This window comes from Numenius arquata, chromosome 15, assembly GCF_964106895.1.
Source record: "Numenius arquata chromosome 15, bNumArq3.hap1.1, whole genome shotgun sequence".
NCBI lineage: Eukaryota > Metazoa > Chordata > Aves > Charadriiformes > Scolopacidae > Numenius > Numenius arquata.
In genome coordinates this window covers 8,150,540-8,172,924 of record NC_133590.1, presented here as the reverse complement: position 1 = coordinate 8,172,924, position 22,385 = coordinate 8,150,540, and the positions used below count along the sequence as shown (strand labels likewise).

The 22,385-nt window shown below is 45.8% G+C and overlaps 1 protein-coding gene across 1 annotated transcript; it reads right to left on the bottom strand.

Annotated features, from left to right (window-relative positions):
• Position 1: 1 nt before the first annotated feature.
• HABP2 (hyaluronan binding protein 2) lies at positions 2–22,285 on the bottom strand. Its single transcript, XM_074159182.1, has 13 exons — positions 22,217–22,285; positions 13,790–13,826; positions 8,639–8,767; positions 7,429–7,539; positions 6,875–6,991; positions 6,380–6,499; positions 5,455–5,626; positions 4,921–5,015; positions 4,548–4,791; positions 3,525–3,667; positions 3,041–3,175; positions 1,398–1,543; positions 2–178 (listed from the first exon to the last, which is right to left on the bottom strand). The coding sequence occupies exons 1-13, from the start codon at positions 22,283–22,285 to the stop codon at positions 2–4; spliced, it is 1,695 nt and encodes a 564-aa protein (XP_074015283.1).
• Positions 22,286–22,385: the final 100 nt, after the last annotated feature.

Genomic DNA, 22,385 nt, shown 5'->3' with positions numbered 1-22,385 from the left:
CCTAATGAAGTGACCTTGACTCAGATCGAATTTTGGATTTAATCCAGCTGAGAAATGTTGTCACCTGGGTATAAACTCCTGGCTTGTTTTTTAACCCGCACTCTTCGCCCCAGCTCACAAGGCCATATACGTAGTATGAGCCGTTTTCTACACAAGTTAGTGGGCCTCCAGAGTCTCCCTGGTGAGAAAAATTACACGTATTCAAAACCAGAAAAAAAATGTTAACCAAAATCATAGAATCAGAGAATGGTTCGGGTAGGAAGGAACCTTAAAGATCATCTAGTTCCAACCCCCCTGCCATGGGCAGGGACACCTCCCACCAGACCAGGTTGCTCAAAGCCCCATCCACCCTGGCCTTGAACACCTCCAGGGATGGGGCATCCACAGCTTCTCTGGGCAACCTGTTCCAGTGTCTCACCACCCTCACAGGAAAGAATTTCTTCCTAATATCTCATCTAATAACTCCCTTCTTTCAGTTTAAAACCATTACCCCCCCCATCCTCTCACTACACTCCCTGATAAACAGTGATAAGAACGCTCCTCTCCCATCATAAGACTTTGAAGCTAACGATGGGTTTTTTGGATGTACCATCAGGTGCTGCTCGGTTCCTGCGTAGGCTTGCAGTTCTGGAACCAGGTCAAATGATACCAAACTTTTTGGGTGAAATTTTTGGTTTGTTCAAATCTGTGACATATATCTGACAAGGTCACATGCAATTTCCCAGGCATGAAAGTACCAGGCATTCCGCAGCCTGAGCTCAGAAATCTGAAGATGTGATCCTTGGCATAAATAAAAACACTTGATCTCTCCCACACACCTCAAAATAACTTTATTCTGAACTGGTTGGTCTCATTTTTTGTTTTATTGGCGATTTCTCTTGTAAAGTATGCTTGCAGGGGTAGTCAGCATCTCAGGAAGCATTGTTCAAACTCTTCCCTCTCTTGATTTGAGAGAAGAGTATGCTTCTTGAAGAAGCAAGATATGAACTTGCTTCACATTTGCACTAGCTGTAAGGAAAAGAAGTATCAACCCTGACTTTCCCTGCAAGTCTTAACTCCGATAGTGAAAATCAGATTAGAATTGGTGCTCATGGCAGAGGCCATAATGAAATTGAGAGAAAAAAAGGCAAGTTGTCAAGTTATTGCAACAAACTGCCTCAGAAGCCAAACTTTCCAGGCTAGTTCTCTAGCTTCCATAGATATGCCCGTGGCTGACAGTGACAACATTAGCTCTGGGGATCCACGTCTCAAACGGCACAGGAGGAGGACGATGGCTGTTGAAACACACTGATGGGAGAAACAGATACCTGTGCAGCAGCCTGCCAAAGCTATTACCCTGCACAGCCTGACCGTTTACACAAAAAAATTAGTGTTCAAACCCAGAAAAAGCAACAGACCTGACAAGAATCAACTCCGTGCCTCCGAAGATTTCCTGCACAAAACATGCTTTCATCCAGTCTGCCATCATATGCCCTGGGTGCGTTGCATTTCGTTTGCGAAATCAGCTTGACGTTGGCGTCTAACAGCTGACGGGATAGATCATCTACGGGATGTGCACCAAAAAAATGGAGTCACCTTCCTCCCAATCCTGTTACAGGTTGTCTTTGTTCAAAATAGGAGCCCGCTTGCCATTTGGATGGGAGGGGGGAAGAGCAGGGGGGATGCATGGGCTAGCCTGGGAAGAAAAGAAGTATCTGTCTGAAACAATAAGGGTTAGAGTTGGAGTGTGGAGGCTTCACTCAGGACACCAAGTTGCTGCCTGAATGAAAACAAAGTCAAGAGTTTGGTTCGGATCAGCTCTACCCGTGGCATCCTGCTTTTCAAAGGTGCTGGTTTCTGCAGCTCCCCCGGGTCCCAATGGGACTTAGAGCCGCTCAGCATTTCTCGGGCTGGTGCCATTAGATGTTTTAACACGCGGGCTAATGAAACAGATGAAAACTGAAAATCATACAATATTTAAGGGCAATGATTAATTATAGTGAATCTAAAGACATAACTTGACATCTAAAGGCAATAGCCAGAATTTCAAAGCACTACATCTGCAGCTAATTAAAGGTGGTTTATAAGTTTGGTTCTGCTTGAGTTTCAGGAAATATTCCATTTCTGCAATGATTTCCTGAAATGCTAATAATAGCTCTGCTCAAAGAAGGAGCCATCTAGTTTGAACACGTACAGGGTACTTGATATTCTTTGTCGGGGAAAAAAAATTTCCCCGTACCCTTTTTAAGAGAGACTTTTTATTTGGAACTTTTAAAAAATGTCCATTAAATTCTGTTGGTGCATTCTGATCAAATGAACACGCTTGTCTCTTGTGGACTTCAATGAGAGTTACATCAGAAGGGAGAATTTGGTCCTATGTATCGTATCAGGCTGTATCAGTCACAAAGCACTAGGACACCTACTGCAGCCTCCGTGACACATTTTCCTTCTGCTGCTTTACAGCAACACATCAATCAGAACATGAGACAATGCATTTTTCAGAAAATTGCCATTATCTTTTTTTAAGCATAGTAATTTCTCCCCTTAGGATTTACCGCGGGCAAGAAAGGTTTTGGATGGAGCTGGTTGAACTTGAAAAGCTTTGGATTTTTTTTTATTTTTCAGTGCATCTGAAGATCCAGATGCTGCTTCTTAAAAGCTTTATCTGACCCAATGGGCTGGAAAACCGTGTGAAAGTTCCCGTCTTTCTTGGTCCTGTCTTGAAACACACAAACTATACAATAGCCTCTCTCTTGATACCGTCTTGCTTCTGTTTCTGGCTTCAGATGAAACCATGACATGGTGTGTCAGATGGCAAGCAAAAAAAAATACGTCGGGGATTTTTTCAGAACTCTGAAAGGTTTGGTTGGTCTAGCAGCTGGAGATTTCTGCTAATGAGTAATTTCCATGGCAGGGTTTAGCCATCCTTAGCTTTGAATTCCATGTCTTGGTTTCACTAAGTGCCTAGGTCCACGTTTGGTCCTGAAAGTACCAGCTACTGAAAGTACCAGCCCACCTTGCCACAGAAGTACCCACCAAAATCCAGCTAGCCCGTAAATACCTGTTTCTGTCGTGCCCCATCCTGAGATGAAGCAGTCAGTCCCAGTGGGAAAGAAGGAGTTAGGCAGACACGCTGTTTTCACATACTTCGTTTCCATGGCACAATGACCATCAACTGGCTTCAGTTTAAGTAGTGCTGGAGAGAAGATAAGCAAGAACAGACAGTGTTTGCAGCTGATTTTAATCCCTGACCATCATCACCAGTCTGTGACCCCACCCTCTGCAAAGCTGCATACACCTGTCATGCTCTTTGCACTACGTGCTGCATCTGTCCCTGTTGTTTTGCTCCCCCCACACAGGAACTTCTGCCTACCCATCACAATTCACATCCCAAAGATTCAAATGGGTCTAAACCACAATTTGGCCTAATTATTTCCAGGATATAGTCTAAATGGAAATTTCACACTAGTTTTAGTTGGAGAGAGGAGCTTCAGACAACTGGGGTTGGAGGTGAGCCACATGAATATTCAATAAAAGGGATTTACCAATATCATTGTGTGGGACACTGTCCTTCTCTTTGTATCTGTAATGTACGATGGTCTTCTCCACATCAAATATTTGCTCTTGATGCTCTCTCTTCTTGAGGTCTTGCTTTCCAAGGGCTACTTGGAGATTTTCTGCTGGATGTCTGCAAAAAAAAACAAAAGTAAATTACATGCAAACATTGTCTATTAGCGGTGGTGAAAACCTGCGTCTTTAGTATCTGGAAGTCAAGAGATTGCTTCCTCTTGTAGAACATGGCCAGAAGATTCCCTAAGATTGTTAAAGGAGGGCTTAGTCAGGGAAGTGGTGGTGTAGGACAATCCATGTGCTCTTAACTTGTTGCAGTCATGGAATAAAATGATTTAAAGCTGCATGAATACTCTTTTCTTTGCATTTTGGGGTGAGTAGCAGTGTGCACACAGTCTGTTACTGTGGCTGGGATGATGAGTCATGGAATAATGGGAGTCCAGTTGCTTGCCATTGTCTGGGTATACTTAAAACCATCTGTGCTAGAATCATCTCCAGTGTGTAATTTATTAATTTCCAAGGATAGTGGTTTCCAACCTGTTCGATAAAAATGTTGAAGGAAATGTTGTATTCTGAGCTTGCAGGCATATAAACAATTGAAAGTGAAAAGCATATTTTGGCTGTTCTGGAGATCTTAATTGTGATGCAATATGTGGCATTGCTTATGGTATCCCAATATCCCCTGAGGTTTTCATGGCATCCTTCTTTCATACATTGCAAAACTTTGCTACATTCCCCCTCTTTTCCTCTCAAACAACTATTTTAGCTCATTTTAGGTGAGTGGGGGGGTAAATTTAATTTGTTACTCCAGCAAGCACCAATTTTAAGTATATGTATTTTCATGTATGTGCTCATTTTTTCACATATATGTTTTCCTTTCAATTCGATTCCCAGCAATGATTTGGATTGCAAATAATTTGGATTCCGAGCTATCTTTAATAACCATCTTGATTTTTATATCCTGGTTTATCTACCCGAGGCACAGGACATGCACCTACTCAATGCAGTGCGCAGCAGTAAGAACCCAGCATGCTTTAATTAGCACTCCACCACAGAAATGCCTGCTCCTTTTTGAAGTCTTTATCTGCAGAGATGCCATCCAGGGATGTTTGCCAGCTGTAGTCTTAGCTCCACCATAGATTCTCTTGAGTGTTTGAATTTCGGGTTGTCCACACGTTTGGAACATGTCATCTGATCCAGGTGGGTGCGTTGGGCTGTCTGTTGGCCATGGGCTCTTTTCAGCTGCAATGGAAGGGACAGCAGATGTATAATGCAGAGATAACATCAGATTGGAGAAGTTAAGTCACAGGGGGTCACCTGCTGCTCTGGACCTCCTACACACTGCCAAACAGCTCACTTTTAATTCTTTACCTGTTCCTGAGCAGGGTGAAATGTCACAGAAGTCCCACTCCACTTTGTGATTTTTTCTGATGTAGCACCAGGGTTTTTTGTCCTCATCAGGATTCCTGAAGAGAACGGTTGAGAATGTCAGCCAATGGAATGGGGAAATCTCCATGAAAACAGCGAAGGAGCTGAGGATGCTGAGGGGAGAAGTTTCATGCTCCCATATGAGAGCCAAACTTCCAAAGACACTCTTTCATAAGATTTGACAAAGAACATGCCTGAGATGGGGGAGTGGGGCTTCTGCCATTTTACTATCCCCATATCTATCTTAACCCTAAGAAAAATGAGGAACTGATTTAGGGAAAGGAGGGCTGCTTCTGGAAGCCTCACATCAGTACAGTGACTTAGGGAATGCACCTCGAACATCCTGGTATTTTTTAGACAGGCAGTGTTGAGAAAGGTGTGAGATCTTAACACCGTCAGTTTGCTAAATTCATGAGCAGTTTGTCCTCAGTGCTCTCTTTGATATAAACCTCTACAGCTGCTTCTTCAAAATATTACCTGCAGAAGTTATGTTCACCGATGCCATAAGAGTCAGCATCCTCCATAAAGGCATTAATAGGGTGGTTCAAGAGAATGTGGGAATTCCAGTGAAGGCAGGTCTTGCCATTCACTGCTTGGTTCACTCTTCCTCTGTATGTAGAGGAGTCCTCTTCATAACAATCATCCGGTCCTGTAGGAAGACAATGCTGATATGAAAATTACTTTTGTGTTGTTCCTTGCCCAAAGTTGTTCCTCTTCCTTCCCTTCCTTGCCCTACGTTCATTTTATGGAGGATCAGAAGGACCTACTGGGTCATATAATGATATCCCTTATCCTGCATAGGCCAGAAATAAGAGTAATGTCTCAACATGTGTGCAGCTTGAAGCTTGATTGACTTGCATAGTAAAGACTTAGCAGCCAAGAGGTGTCTTAATGCCAAAGCAGAACCTCTCCTCTCAGTGGCCTGGGCAAGAAATGGTATTGGGAGGATTAGACAGAAGTTGGCACAGAGCTGCTATCATGCTAGGGCAAGGGATGTGCCAAAAGGAAGGTTGTGGGGCTGTGAACCTAACCTGTAGGCGAGATGGAGGAAAAGTCACCTGCAATGTGAAGCATCTAGTGGTAGATGGAGTTTGAAGTGCAACCAACTCTTAAAAGAGAAAGGAACAAATCCTTCTCCTTGGAAACTTGTGTGGGATGCGGTTACCGTGGTGGTGCTGCAGAGGCAGAAGGGTCTCCATGCAGCCTGGGGTATTCCCATGCCCTTGGCCACCCATCCATGTCCCAGTGGCTGTCCCCGCAAGCCTGAGGAGTCACAGGCAGCTGGACATAAATCTTCACCACATCAGCTTTCAGATGTCTAAGGATAAAGCCTAATGTTCCTTCTCCATAGGAACTGTCTAGAGGCTTCACCCCTACCCTGTCCCCTGGAGCTGTGACCTACCGATCTCACAGAACCTCCCTCTGAAAGGTTCAGGGCACTCGCAGGTGAATTTGGATCTGATTCTGTGCCGTATGCAGGTGCCTCCATTTTTACACGGGTTTGGTCTGCACGGTGAAGATGCTGCCAGGGTGGAAAACACAAAACAGCCTTGTCACTCTGCTGAACACTATACATGCCTGATGGAAGCTGGGGAGAGCTCCCACTTAGCCTGTTGGCTTCAAGTTCTTATGAACTCTTGAGAAACACTGGAGGTCTCACCAGCAAGTGAACCACCACCCTGAAAATCAAGCACGGCTCATCACTGACCAGCCCCACAGGTGGGAGCCATGGGCGGCGCAGGCTGGGTGACCAGGGCAGGACCACCCTCTGCGGTGGCCTGCATGTGGTCTCCCACTGCTGGCTGTCTGCGGTGAGGTGATCTCACTGTGCCATTCCCACCACAATTTACTCAGCACCCTGCCAAGCAGGAGCCTTTTCTGATGGGGCCATGCTCACCTCGATGGCAGTCAGGTAGTTTGTAGGGGTGATTGCAGCTGCACTGGAAATAAGGTGGGGTTAATGTAATCAGGCAGTCTCCCCTGTGGCACCTCTTCTCCAGACACATGTCCTTCACTGTGGAAAACAGAGATATGAGGTGCTTCATCAGTGTCTGCTTGTGCACAAGAGAGAGGAAGACATGTTTTCTCCCAGCACCTTGGGGAAGCTTTCATCTGGCTGGCATGGATGTGGGATTTCCCTTCTTGTTCATAGTATCTGTGGCAAAAAATCTGCAGGACCAGTGAGCAGCTCACCACTGCCCACCTGGCAGGGGACAGAGGAGCACTTTCTGCACGCCTGAAGTCTGTTTTACTGGATACCACTTCAGACAGCCTTTGGCCTAGATGAGAGCTAAGTGTGAGACCTGTGAACATGACTGTGGTGGGCTGCCAAAACCCTCACCCCAGCAAACCTTGGATTTATAAAGCCCTGTGCTTACTTCCACTGGCAGAGCTGTGACAGTGACATTAGTTACCAAAATAAGGAGTATAATTTAGGAACAGAGCCATTACCTTCCTCGCAGGTAGTCCCAGCATAGGGCTCGGGGCAGAGACAGCTGAAGCCACTTCCTTTGTTTTCACACCTACCATTGTTCTTGCAGGGGTTGGAGGAGCATGAGTCTGCTGGGGTAAGGACAGAGATCTTTTAGTTTTACTTTCAGCTTCTCCACCTCCATCACCTGCTTTTTCTTCTTGCGTTTGCTGACTGCAGAAGGCTGCCTTCCTGGCCACAGCATCCCCTGTAGCAGGTACCTCATTTACGCATCAGCCCAGCAGCCACAGGATTGCTGCAGAGTCTCTTGCAAGCTGTAACAGCTCATGGCTTTGGGTCTGGAGATCCTCAGCTCCCTTTGCTGCATCTCCGATGGAGCTGTAATGGGGCAAGTCCCTTCCTTTGCTCAGGGCCAGATTTGCCTCCATAGCAGCAGCAGAAGCAGCAACCTTAAGAGCCAGAGCTGGCCCTGGGCATCTGCCTTCATGCATTTAGCGTGGAGGGGTCTGGGTTTGGCATTGCCCTGGTTGCAAAGTGGCACTAAATCTCCCCTGGAAAAGCCACCCACCACCATTATACTGTATAATACCCCCAGGTGGCTATTGTTTCAAGGGAGCAGGCACCTGCTGGTAATCACCTGAGTGCTGCTCCTCACACCATGCTCCACCTCTCCACTCCCCTCCTGGCTGCTAGGAGCGATTGGTGTTGGGGGCAGCCCCATTCCAGCTCTGCTTTCTTTGTACCAGGGGATGTTACAGGCAACTTCCCTGTCTCTCCTTTTGTGTCCCCTGAGCAATCTCTAGGATGCTTCCCTGCTCTCCAGAAGTTTGGCAAAACAGAAAAAGAAAAGAAAAGAAAAAAAACCCTGCAACTGAGGAAAAAAAGAAGAAAAAAAAGGAAACCTGCACTACATTTGGTTCCCAGCATAAATACAGAACATATATCCCATGAAAACAGCAATTACATCTTACAGTGTCTATAGACAAATAAGTCTGTGCTTTTTTGTAGTAGCAATCAGAAATGTTCTGCATGATCAGAATCCATCCTGTGAAACCCAGAGATAAAACACAGGCTCCTTACAAGAGAAATACAAAGGAGAACACTGCAAACAATCCTCCTAACTCATCCCTTTGATGCAGGCATTTCGAGAGCAGGCTGGCAGCCGAGGCTGCAAGTGCAGGGTTGGGATTTTACCCCTTCCTCTCCTCCCTGCCCACCCCTCAGTGGTACCTTTCCTGGTATCGCTGTAGCCAAAAAATGCCTCAAACCAATCAGGGTCCTCTGAGGGCTGCTGCTGGAGGATGGGGTCCTGCTCTGGTTGCGTGTACTCGTCATAGTACTCGTAGTCATCAGCCTCATCTGCAGGGAGGGGTGAGAAGAGGGTGGAAGAAGAGAGGAATTAAAAGTGTTAGAAGGAGAGAAGGTACGAAAGAACTTATTCCCTGGGATGGACAATCCTTTTCTCCTTGAGCTTGGACGTCAGTGGGTCCAGAGCTCACATCATATTGGGGATCAAAGATGCTGTTCAGCTCTTCCTTGGCGTGGGCAGAGCTCACCCAGCGCCCAGCACAGCCACCCCTGAGCACCACTGGCCCCACTCTGCCTTGTCCCAGCCCCTACAGGGCTCAGCCAGCTCCTGCGGTGGCAGCTGGGACACCCTGGAGGGGACACAGCTGGGGGGCTCTGTCGGCATGGGCACAAGTTCCCTGCATGGTACCACAGCTGGGGGGATGCTGATGGCTGTTGCCAGCACAGTGAGAAAAGGAGATCTGGATCCTTACAAGAAGGCGGCTTTTCTTTGTCCAGCTGCTTTGAGCCCCACCATCACCCCTGATGCAGCGCGAAACATGACCTTCACCGGCATGTGGGTACCTGCTGCGTGTGGGGACACGGAAACCCGTTTTGAGGAAAATCAGAGAGGCATGAAGGCCCACGGCACCTGCAGACCTATGTGGCTCCCCATCCACAAAATCCCTTTGGAGGATGGAGGGCCCGGCGCAGCAGACGTGTGCTGAAGAGCCCATCCTTGCCGAAACCCAGCCAGCATCCTCCCCGGAGCCCGGCGCCGGTGGGACCCGCAGCTTTGCCAGCCCGCGTTTTGGGGGGGGGTTGATTAAAGTGGGCTGGCAGCCCCTCGCACAGGTACGGCTGCTGCCAGTGGAAGCCACTCTGGTGTTTCAAAGACAAGCTATGGTAATGAGCAAAGCTAAGCTACGTACAGAGACATTTTAAAAAGCTCTCCCCTAGGGCCGGACCGATGGCCCCATGGATAATGCTCTGCCTTGAACTGATTATCGACTGCATTATCTTAGTTTTCTCTCCTCATTCATACGCTTGCAGCCTTTATCTTTATTCTTTCTTTGCTTCTGGAAAAAAAAAAAAGAAATTCCACTTTTGTACAATGGGTGTTTTATATTTCATATTAAAATAGAACCGTCTTTTTTTCTTCTTTTTTTTTTTTCTACATGCCAACTCTCGTTTCTCACCAAGAAAAAAAAAAAGAGGAAAGTTTCACCTCATTTATTGCTATGTCAAGTCAAGACTCCTTTTCCTCAGCTCATTATTTCCACAGGAGCTGAGTCTCGACAGTGTGCAAGTGTTGCAGAAGTGTGTGCCTTGCTGAGGAACAGAAGGATCTTGCTGGAAGATAAGGACATTGTCTACAGTGAACAAAATTAAATTTAATGTGATGTAGTTAAGAAAGGAAAACAAAAAGAGGGTTTTGCCTGAAATGCAGCCTGCAAGCTCACTTTGTCGGAGGGGAGATTTTGCAAATGGACTTGAGTTTGAGGGAATTTTCTGAAGGAGTCTGATTTTGTTTCCCCTGTTTATTTTCAAAATCTTGGTGGGGAGTGTTGGCTTTTATTCCACAGATGCTTTATAGAAGTATTCTGAGGGATGGGGTAGCCCTTTGGATAGAAAAGATATACCTGTTAAAAGTTACGAAGGATGAACGGGGGAGTTACAGCTGCCAAAAGCAGACTGCAAACACACCCAGCGTGCTTTACAGAGGCCGGTGGGGACTGTCTTGAGTCGACAGAGGAAAAACAAGTGCTCTGAATGAGCACAAATAGCTATGTCATTGTAGAAGCACCTGCCATGATTTTTAAATCAACTGCTAAGTGTAAGTATGGTGTTAAGAAATGACAATACTGTCACTTCATCTTGTTACATTGCCATCACTTCTTAGCAATAGATTAATTGTTTATTAACAATGCTTATAAAATTATTTGTTGATCCATTGTGGGCTATTTTAAGCATATCTCTGTGGTAAAACCCAAGCTGGCCAAGATGCAATGCACATTTTGCAGGACATCTGCTTCTGGCAGCTCTGTGAGGTGGAGGAGCACAAACCCCCCTTTGCCCTGAGGAGGCAGATGACCTCCGGGCAGTTTTGGGACAGGCTAATGCACACCTGAGGCCAGGCTGGCACCCGGCAGCCCTCGAGGAGGACACTTTTGGGTGGCCAAGGCTGAGGTCAATTGGGTGGCAGCAAGCAACCCCCTCATGGGCTGGCAAGTACCATTAGGTGAAACTTTATGACCAAGCTGTGGAGTTAAGGACGCATGCAGAAAAGGCTCGGAAAACATCAGCAAAGCCTTTTGGGTACCCTGGCCCCCCATGTGAATAGTGGGAGTTGGAAAGCTGAGCTGCCTGGCCAGGAGACCAGCCAAGGTGACATGGGAGTGCAGCTGACCTGAGAAATCACCAGTGTCCCTCCTTTCTCCACCACCATCCCTCTTTATGAAACTATGGAAGGGAAATGTCTTCTACAGGTCACATGAGTGATGCTTCCCATCTCCCAGCTACGCTGTGTCCTCCCCAGCCGCACGAAGCAGTGAAAAACAAAGAACAGAGAACCCTGACTTGGGTACATGACATCCAACTAAAAGATGTCTTCTTATTTATCATTGCTTCGATACTAAATAACTATTTGGCTTCCACATCTCTTATTTAAGAAGTGCTCCCATTCCATTTTTTTAATTATTCATAACAAGCCATAGGTTTAGTAAAGCAAAAACAACACTTTTTTTTATCTGAGCACATAATTAACGCACAAAGTCTGATACACTGGTTGATTTAAACATATTACTAAATCAGAGTGTTCATTCTTTGTAAGTGCTGGAAAACCTTAACATGCTTTAAAAAAGCAGTGATCTGACATTTGTCACTGAAATGTGACTATTACATGAAATTAAATTAGACATCCTGCATGCAAATTTTCAAAGAATAACTTTTCTCTGTGTAGTACAAAAAAATCCCCCCATAATTGATAGGCAGAGATTGACTTTTAAAGCTTCAAATCAGCTTTGAGGTCTGGGTGATCTTTTAAACTGCTCAAGCTTTCATCTGCAGTTTTTCACATTGCCAAGAGCTGTCAATCAAGCGATGGATTTCTGATCAATATCCCCTTGTTCATTAGCTTCCACGGGCTTCTCTGTTACGGAGAGAACAGATACCCCAACACCGGCAGTCACACTGTTTTCAAAACCTTCGCTGAATCAAGTCATGACTAATGTTCCGAGTGGGAAAGTGATGCATTAGGATGCCATCGAGTGACCTGAATTGCGAGGTAACTTTGTTGGACTGCAGTTGTCAAGATGAGTGATGTACAAAGTTAAAGTCTATTGCCAACACACATCAAGAGCGCCAGAAAGTACCCAGCATTTATTCAAGCTCTCTGAACCTCTGGGGATTGACTGAAATCTGCCCTAATTTAAGCAGGATGAGTTTTCCTGCCACCTTTCTAAATACTTTTTGTCTCCAGCTCTGAGAATAACGTAGTGTTATTTTTATGAGGCTGAAATCCTGACTGTATTTTAAATAACGAGTTGTCCTCCGTTTAATTCTGCAGAGACGAGACCTCATGGTATTTGCTCCTTTCCATGCGGGCTGTGGCTGGGAGTATCTGCGGCTTCAGAAAGAAATTGCAAAAGAAGTGAGAGCAGCGAGCCTTTCAAATAGCTTTGTGGCTGCTACTTAAAAGAAGTTTTGCTGTGCCTTTTCCTCGGAGGGATGGGCGCCGATGATGGCTGAAGGAGGAGGGACTTGCAGGATGGGGAGCAGGAGATTGCAGGGACAGCGGAGGGACAGAGGAAAGGACCATAAAGCATAGGGAGGGGGAATGAATTAAGAAATTGTGAAAGCTCCACCACTAAAAAAGCAAATCAGCCGGTTTGCAGAAGGCTGGTGCCTAAAGCCAGGTGCACGGCTCTGTGGTCAAATAATTGCAGAAGCTAAATGCTGAGCTCAGATACATAAATGATTTGGAAATTTGTTTTCCGCACACATTGTGTTAGAAGAGCAACGTTGATTTGGGGAAAGAAGCAGGGCTGTACGAGCTACAAGGCTGCTAGACTCACAGGTTTGACCTGGAAGCCAGAACGCCACTGGAATGAACAGGAATGTGGCTAAATAACGAATGCAGAGTAAAAGCCACAGTCTGTTTTTTTTTTTTTGTTTGTTTGTTTTTTTTTTCAGGAAAAGGAGCAAAATTAATTTAATACCTATTAGCTATAAATTATAAACTCAGATCTAAAAGCCACTGAAATCAAGAAAAGGAGGACCAGGTCTTAACCTAAACTACTAAACTTAGCAATAAAACCATAATCCTTTACGTGGACTAAGGAGCTGCGAAAGGATGTAAAAATCCTTGTACAATATTTACAGATCCTCACACAACATGCATTACAGCTTTTCTCTTATCAACATCTTAATGCTACATAACTTTCAATAATTTTTACTTGCGTGGGCTTGCAAACACTTTTTGAACATTCTTGCACTTAGGAGAAAACCTTATAGAAATAAATTCCAGTTAGTTGTATGCTGCAAGGGAAAGTTACCCTTCATTTATTGGATTTGGGCACGCAGATAGACTCTGCTTATCCTCCCGTGAGGTTTGCAGCCCAGCACCATGACTTGTCCTCCAGCCCGTGACCCACTGTGTCACCCATGGGTCCCCAAAGCTGTGCTGAGCACATGAGGCCACAGAGTGGCCAAAAGGTCCTGGGTTAGAAGAGAGCTGTGAGTTGCAGGTGTGGTCTAGGAGTACCCCGTGATCAGCTGCAAACTGGTGCTGCTGCTTTACCTCTGGTTTGGGCTCCAGCCTGCCAGAGATGCTCCTGGCTGGGACCCAATGCAGTGTTGTCTCCTGCACCGACACAGAGCACACGTGGAGGTCTGAAAGTGCTCACCGTATTACTTGTCTGAAGTCAAACAGACTTTCTGCTTGATCACAAGCTTTATTCTAGGCTCAGCAAAGCCACGCATGAAGTTAATAAAACTCAGCTCTGGGCACTAGCGAAGGCTTTTGATGGACCAGGTTGCCAGCCTCTCAGTTTTGTATGCAGAAGTTAAAATGAAGAAATTGAAACCACTTACCATGCAGCAGGTCAGCCAGGAAGAAGAAATGGGAAGCCTGAAGGAGATAAAAAAGGACAGAGAGTCAGTTTCTGGAAAAACAAAAGCCAGTTTATGGCACAAAGTTTCCGTTTGCGCTCAGTACTGGACATCCAGATCAGCTCGTTACCCACTTCAGAGCTATTAGCTCTGGGCTGGATTTTAAGAGATCTTTCCAAAGATTAACAAAATTAACATCCACTGCTCCCAACAACCCCTGTGGGAGCTCTGGCTTTTCTGAGCATCCAGCCCAAGCCATGGGGCTGCTGTCCTTTGGGAAAAACCTGTCCTGAATGGGTTAAATTGCCTCTTTGCTTATTAAGTGACCACAGACTGGCTACTTGTCTAACTTTTCGGAGAGAGGTGCAGAGGCCAATGCTGGCTGCCGAAGCAGGAGGCTGGGATGTGCTCCGGCAGGGCACAGAGGAGGTTGGGCAGCACAGCCTGGCCCAGGACCCTATGCATGGTCCAGCCAGTGGGATCTGGACCTCTGAGCTGGAAGGCTGTCAACAACCTTTGGATAGAAGAGAACATTTCTAGCTCTTCCCATGAGGAAATGCTGTGGGTCCGACCTCCGATGTGGAGCTCCAGCCTTTCCTGTTTGGCTCACGATCAAGGGCAAGCGACAAAGGGGAACAGAAGAAGGAGGAAACCAGCTCTCAGCCTCAGAAGAGTGTGAGTGAGGCTGGTCTGAAAGGAGACGCACTGACTCCACACCGGGATGAAGATTTCAGCTTGCTTTCCCTCTTGCTCTAAATCCCAGGATTACCTGCCTGTGACGAGAATACGTGTGCTAACAGCGGGTGTAAAGAAGGAGATTTAGAGCTGCTGTTCTTCATCCCTCACATGATTTGTCAGAAGGAAATGTATTTCCAAACAATTTAACACTCCCAATCAAGACAGTATACACACACACTCTCACATATGATTGTGTGCACCTGTGCATTGCAACAGACACAATTAACTGTAAATATACACCCTGTTTAGTTGCACAATATATATAGAAACAGTATATAGAAGAAAGAGATTCTCAGCTAACACTGTGACTAAGAACGGATGAATCAGAAGCAATGAATAAGAAACAGGACAAAAAAAAGCTCGGAATTCACATTTGCGAATATTATCTGGAATATATAAATGAGTTTTTGCTTCAGGCATGCTTGCGTCCCTCTTGTGTTTGAGCCGGGGAGAACAGACTCTCCAGCACTCCCCTTCCCTTCCCACTGACTTTAATGAGAGCGATGTCCCCTGAACCGCTCAGCGGAGCCCCTTTCCAGGTGCACTTAAGTGAGCCACACACACACATAACTAAATCCTTTGCAGCTGGAAGGACACACACACGCTCCCGTGATTGCCCCTCCTGAATGAGAGCAGAGATGATGGTAAATGAGAAGGCTGCAAAAGCTCTGCCCTGGGTGTATATGTTTCCTGAGAGCAGGTACAGGGTTTGTCAGATCCTTTGCCAGACCCCAACGGAGGCTGTAGAAGGAAAAGGTCTAATTGCTCCACTTACAATTAGTGGTAGCATTCATCCATAAACACAGACCAAAACAAACCCTGCGAGTGTGCTCCTTTCTTTTGGAGGAATAGATGAAACAAAGAACAAGGAAGCAGCAACGGTGGCAGGATGAAGCAAGAAATATTCCAGCTCCCTCCCCGGTCTCTGCTGTGCCCCGTTGTGCTGTTTTGCCTGATGGGGTTGGAAAGGGTTTGGGGGCAGAAGGGTTTGACTTCAGTAGGTTGCTAAACCTTCCCTGCACTCAGGGCAGCCCTTGGCACCACAGGGGAATGCCAGAGGGTTTCAGCCTGGGCTGAGGGAGGTGCAGGACATGACTGCACCCTGCTCTTCTGTGCCTCAGTTTCCCCTAGCTGTGGAGCAGACATGATAGTCTCACAACGCCCAAGGCGATGGCCTGCACACCAAGAAAAGAAGAAAGATGAAAGACCTATCGCTTTGCTACACTGCTTTCTTTTCCAGGTTACCCACCTACCCCTCCCACCCACGCACTCCTCCATGGGCAGAGCTGGCTGCAAAAGGGCACATGCCCTGAACTCGCTCTAACGATAAACTGGTGCCCTAGAAAACGTGCAGGTTTCCAGTAACATTTAGGCTTTTACCCCTCATGTGCCTGTCACAAGCTGCAACAGCAGAGCCACAGGGGACAAAACCCCAGGCAGAGCTGACCTCTTGGCATGGAGACTTTTCTCCTCCACTCTGACATCCACTGGACCACCCACCAGACCACACTGGTCTTGAAGCTTTTTCACCCCCGCCAGCCAGCACAGGGACAAATTTTAGCCTTTTGGCTCCCTGCAGGAAGCTTTCCATGGGGGTATGCCACCTTCAAGCCTCTTCTGCCAGTATGAGCTTGTCCTTTCCTCCCATGCCATGAGGGGCTGCAGGAGGTGGGATGCAGGATGGGGGATGTGGGAGCCCATCCTTTCCACCCTGCCTTGAGGGGCTGCAGGAGGAAGGATGTAGGATAAGGGACACGGGATGCAGGAGGTGGGATGCAGAAGGAGGGGCACAGAGTGGGGGGGTCCAGGAGGGGGCTGGAGGTGGGGGGACTGCAGGAGGGGGTGCAGGCAGAGGGTGCAGGCAGGGGCAGTGAAGGCAGGGTCTCCTGCCTGCCGTGCCGTATTGCTCATGGCCAGCAGAGGAGGATCTTGTCCTTCCGACGAGGTGCAATACTGAGCCCAGCCAGGCTCAGGATTCAAACAAAAGGAGGAGGATGGGGGGGAGGAAAGAAGAAATTAGACTGTGGGGCTGGTTTCACCAAACAGTCTCCTTGCTGCAGCCCGACACCGACACTTTGTGCGCTCTCTCAAGAGGGAATAAATTCGCTGGATCCTGTTCGTTGCAGGTCCGCAGAGACAGGGGACGAAGCTAGAAGAATTTGCGGAGAGCAATTTTGAATTTTATTACTTTAGGGTCATAAAAAAGAAACACTGCAAAAAAAAAAAATCTAGGAGAGACATTTTACATGGGTACCAGTGCACTGCTGAGTGTGGAGCTGATTGCGTTTATACGGCTCTTAGAAAAAATAGTAGAAGAATGGCTGAAATTCAAAATATCCTAATTTCACCTGACCTTTGTTGTCGTCATCATCGTAATGATTAGCACTTCACTAAAGCTTCATTTCTCCAAAGAACCATCAAAACTTTGCTAATTAGGCTTTGTACCAAGGTTAAACACTGCAGATAGATGATACTCTCCATTTTTCCATTTCAACTCCTCAAGAAAGGGAGACTAATGAAATGTAATAGATTTCAAACAGTCATGCCAGAACCGTGAGCTTTCTTGGTCTCAGGACAGAATCCTACAGCTCTTTCTCAGACAAAAAAATGTCCAGTTAATCTCTGGTGATTCTTTCTGAATAAAGACAGGAAGATTTGACCCCAAATTCAAGGGAAATTATTTACATCTGCCAAGGGCATTCTGCAGCTGAACTGTTGATTGTGTCTCGGGTACATTTGCTACCCCTTATTACAATCAAAATGAATAATTAAAACACAAAAGCAGGAGGAAACAGGCAGCACAAAGGCGACAATCCAGGGTTAGGCTGTGAATTTACATGTGTGCAAAACAAGTAATTCCAGACAAAACAGTGTAGCTACTCAAGCTGGCTTGACAGAGGAGCACGGGGATGAAAATTGCCCACTACACATACACACACCTTGCTTTGAAGTGCTAGGGGACTTCAAACATTGAAGTGCATTGGTAGGAACTGGCCTGTTCACTTAATTGCACCAAGTTGTGCAAATTCTCCTGCAACTTGCCATGAAGTAGCCTCTACGGCAGCAAAACAAATATGACCCCTTTCATTTGTTCTTCTGTGCAGTCACAGCTTTGCAGCCAAGAAGGAGGTGGGGTGGGGATGAACTGGAGAACGAGGATGGATATTTGATCAACTTCCATCCACGGCTGACATAAGGCATGAAGGAGCCATGAGGGCAGACACAACTACTGCCTTTTCGTAGTGAACCCCTTGATCCTGCTGACAGCTCTCAGTGGGAACCTTTGTCTGGGCTTCTCGCCAAAGGAGGAGGGAATCGACAGTTCTGATGCTCTTACAATCGGCCAGATTTTTGCCTGCAACCATCTTGGGTAGTGACAGTCTTTGAACTTCAAGGGAAAGTGGCTTTTCTAGCAATGACATTGTATTTCTCAGCCAAGGCCATGGCTGCAGTATAATGAAAGCAGGGCATATTATCATCTGGAGCACACATGCAACACGTTGTATTTTTAGCCTGGGAAACCATTCTCTGAAAAGATTCCACCAAAACCTCTGAGTTCTTCACCTCTCTGCTAGCAAGACATCTCCTGCCTCCACGCTGAACAGCAATGTGTGCCTCAGAGCAAATGACACGCTCCCTATTGACTGGTTCCAGGGTACCCAGAGAACTTTACATTTAAAGGCTTTATTTTGCTGATTATTTAGTTGTGAACCTTTCCCATGGTAGCACCTGATACAAAAACCACAGGGATCCAGGAAAAAAGCAAGAGCCCTTGGAGGTGCTCCTCAAACCAGCTTGGTTCTCTGCACAGGAGTTACCTGCTCCTGTTTTCCAAGAGATCAAAGTTTCTAAATTAATCTTTGCACCGTGAGAGATGGCCTGGTAGCAGCTGGCTGTTTTTAAAGTCGCTCGCTGGTGGATAAGGTGTGCTTGTGCTCCCAGGTGGAAAATGGGGTCAGCCTTGGATGCCTCAGCAAGGGGAAGCTACAAAATCTGTTTCATGGGGGCAGCAGGAGCCAGCCTTGTCGCAGGAACGCCACTGCGCCGGGCTATCAAACGCTTTTGCAGCCGGTGCCGGGAATGCGGGTTATACTGCTAGACTTAAAGCTTATGCAAAGTCATTAAGTCCCTTTAGTTACACGGGATACCAACCTGCACGCTTCAGGGCATGAGCTGATTGCCTTCGGGGGTCAGCCAGGAACGCTTCCCTCCCCGCCAGCGCGGTGCACAATTAGCTGGGGGCGCTCCCAGGGCTCTGTTGCTTTCCTGCTGCATCAGGCAAATTTAGGCGAGTGCTGCAGAAGGGCATTACACCTGATGGGCCACAAATTGAGAGGGGCTTGACAGGATTCACTGCTCTTTGCAGTGATGGGTTGGTGATGCAGCAGAGCATAAAGCCCTCGCGTGAGCAGTGCAGCAGAAGTGGGAGTTTACTACAGGAATAGATCCGTTGGTGGGTAGAAAAAGACGTCAGACAGAGTTGACTTTAAGACACCCTAAAACATTGGTCTCCAAGCACCTGAGGCAAGGAAAGACCTGTACTGCTGGTAACAGCTTCATATCTGCTGCAGCCAGCTAGGAGACAGGCGCTAGTGATAACTTTTCTATGCAGTTGTTTGATCTTAATGGGATACTTTAATCCTTCTCTTTCGGCTACTAAGTGCACTTGGATATTGGACTGGGCATGGCTAGTGACTTCAAAACACTTTCCATCACAACTAAGGACACCAATTTCTTGAAGTTCCAAAATACTCACTGAAGAGCCACCTCTGCTGCTCTGACTCCCGCATTTCTTCCTCTCCGCTGCTGGGGGTGTTGGGTTTGGAGGGAACAATGATGCAACAAAAGAGCCTAATCTGGACATCTGTTGATTTAAAAATCACCTTCTTAAATTTTTTTGCAAGCATATTTGAAGCACTTTAGAGTGTTGTTAAACGGAAGCTCGATCCTGGTCTATGAGCAGCTCCATCACAGGAGTGTTTTGGGACCTGAATTGGTCTCATTCTGCTGCGTATTTTTCTAGCTCGACTCAGCACAGCGTTTAAGCATACCATTAAATCTATGTGTATTTCAGAAAAGTTGCTTCAGTACAAGCCCAAGCCAGGGAGCACAGGCAGCTGAATTGCTGTGTCTGAATGTTGATACAACCTGCTGCAGCAGAGCCCTTTGGATTTCTTTCTGGCAAAATAAGGAATACTTAATGATACAACACCTTATGGCAGGCACATTTCCACTGCAGTATCTTGCTGAGCAAAAGCATACTGATTTCTCTAAAAGTTGCTCTTCATACAACGCTGATGTGTGTATCACACAGTGAGGATCTACTGTAACTAAAACAAAAAAAAAACAAACCAGCAGAAAACCCAACCTGAGAAGACTTCATGTCTGAAAGCGAGCTTTGGTGCACTTGCATCATATATGCTAAAATAAAGGACCAAATTTTGTTCTCGCTTGCAGCCGTCATGCAGCTTCCTGCCTTTTATGGAAATAGTTTGAGTTCATGAGGGTGAAATCAGTTTCTTTTCAGGTAATATGAAAGAACAGAATGGAAATTTTTGCCTTAAGGTCCTGCTCCAAACCCACCTGATCCATGAATGTCTGAATGCTTTCCTGTTCCACTTTGACCGACCCAAGATATGAGCTACTGCCTAAAACTCCATTTGATGACTTCTATATTTCACCAATAACATCTATTAATCAGTATTACTTATAAAAACTTATAAAACCAGATTTGAATAAAAATGAGAATGATGAAGATAAATGCTTCTGGGAAAGGATGGAAATTGGAATTTAAGAGTGTTTGCCACAGTTTCAGAGAAGTGCAAAGTCTGTTCTTTTTTCATTTAAACTTTCAGTGTAACTTTTTCTTTGGAACAAATCATTAAGGCAAAAATGTCCTCTCATAACATGTTTGTCATGCAATGGTCACGTCACAGCGACTCATTCCCCTCTTTTTTTTTTTTTTTTCTGGGATCCATGCCAAGCGCTAAGCCAGAAAACCTTGTTATATTAATTATGAAGAAAAAACATGTTTTATTAAAAACTAGCCTGCTGAATATTCTGTCATGCTGCTTTTCAGTGACAGCAGAATTGCTTTTGCATTTTAGCAATGTTAATGAATTTTCAGGGGCGGGGGGGAGATATACACTACATTTTCCACAGCAATATTTAGAGCAAACTCAGATTAGGATTGTCAAAGCTAATGAATCAATCTAACACTTAGGACTAGCCAGGAAAAGTCTGTGCAAGACTTCATGTTGTCTAAGACTGCACCTACATCTTCCTCACTGAGGGTCAATTAACACAACTGATTCATTATGAGCTTATTTACGTTAGACTGGGTTCCCACAATGTCTGTAAAACTGGCATTGGTCTACCCTAGAACTGATCCCCCCAGTAAGCTGCCAAGTGTGCCAGTGGATCAAGTATGCCACATCCACTGCTGTTGGCAGACAGATAGTCCTGATGATACACTAATTAATAAATACCCTATTGTGTTTTGAAAATCACTGATTGTAAGTTCACGGAGCTCTTCAACAAGATCTATAGCCTATTAAAATCCCTTACTATATATTTTTCCCAAAGGACTCAATTTAAAGATGTCAACATCTGAAATTTTGCAATGCATTTCAGTAAATATGAACCTGCATGCACAGGAACTGTCATTAAGAAAGCAGAGGTTTGAAAGAACCTCAAATTCCTTCATAAGACAATCTACTTGATTGCAGTGCTTGGAGGAACAAAAGAAATGTTTTTAAAACTGACTTTTAACTTTTCTTTGGTTACAAGTCATTCTTTCAGTCTTCTTTAAAAACAAGATAGAATCATAGAATCATCTAGGTTGGAAGGAACCTTTAAGGTAATCAAGTCCAATCATCAACCTAACACCACCAAGTCTACCACTACACCATGTCCCTAAGCACGTCTACCCATCTTTTAAATACCTCCAGGGATGGCGTTTCTGTCACTTCCCTGGGCAGCCTGTTCCAATGTTTGATAACCCTTTTGGTGAAGAAATTTCTCCTAATATCCACTCTAAACCTCCCCTGGCGCAACTTGAGGCCATTTCCTCTTGTCTTATTGCTTATTACTTGGGAGAAGAGATGAACCCTCACTAGTCTACAACTTCCTTCCAGGTAGTTGTAGAGAGCAATAAGGTATCCCCTGAGATTTGGGAAAGTATATCAAACTCTGCCGGAGCAGGGCTCTGGCCTTCTCTAGCTGTGTTGAATATTTTGCTGTTAACCTTCCTTACACGTAAGTGGCAATGATAATTCACCCATCCAAAACATATGGCCAGGGTAAATTTTACCTTTGACGAAAAAGCTTGCAAAACCACCAAGCCAGTGCATATCCCTGACCTGTTTAATCTTGATATCTAGTCCCTTCAGCATTGCTCAAAGACCCAGGGCTGGGGGAGAGACTGCACTCCCCACCGCACACTGCTGGGAGATGGGTGGCCACCAAGCCCACCCAGATGGGCCGTTCCTTGTCACTGGAGATATCTTCTCCAAAAAACCATGAGGCTTCCCACTAATGCAGTTTTCACTTGGGAACCTCACTGTCCTGAAATGCCAATATTCAGCTAAATGTTCCAGCTGCCTGGGAAGGGCTCAGCAAGGAGCAGAGCTGGCACATGGCAAGAAAAGTAATATATAAAAACATACTCACGCACAAATGGGTGTTCCCTAGGAGAATGAGCAGTGGAAGAACCTGAAGGGTTGAAGCACTGTTAACCATCCTTACACTCTTTTTTTCTTGAAATTAGCTTTTTCTTCTTGCCTACGTTTTTTCAGATGAGCCACAATCATTCGAGGGTGAGCTAATTCAGCGCAAATAA

Excerpts from the sequence above, each read along its gene's own strand:
- HABP2 (XM_074159182.1), bottom strand. The coding sequence starts at position 22,285 with ATGGTTAACAGTGCTTCAACCCTTCAGGTTCTTCCACTGCTCATTCTC. Across the intron at positions 5,016-5,454 it reads GGTGAACATAACTTCTGCAG|GAATCCTGATGAGGACAAAA; the intron begins GTAATATTTTGA and ends CGTTCTCTTCAG. Across the intron at positions 3,176-3,524 it reads TGTCCCACACAATGATATTG|CACTACTTAAACTGAAGCCA; the intron begins GTAAATCCCTTT and ends TCTTCTCTCCAG.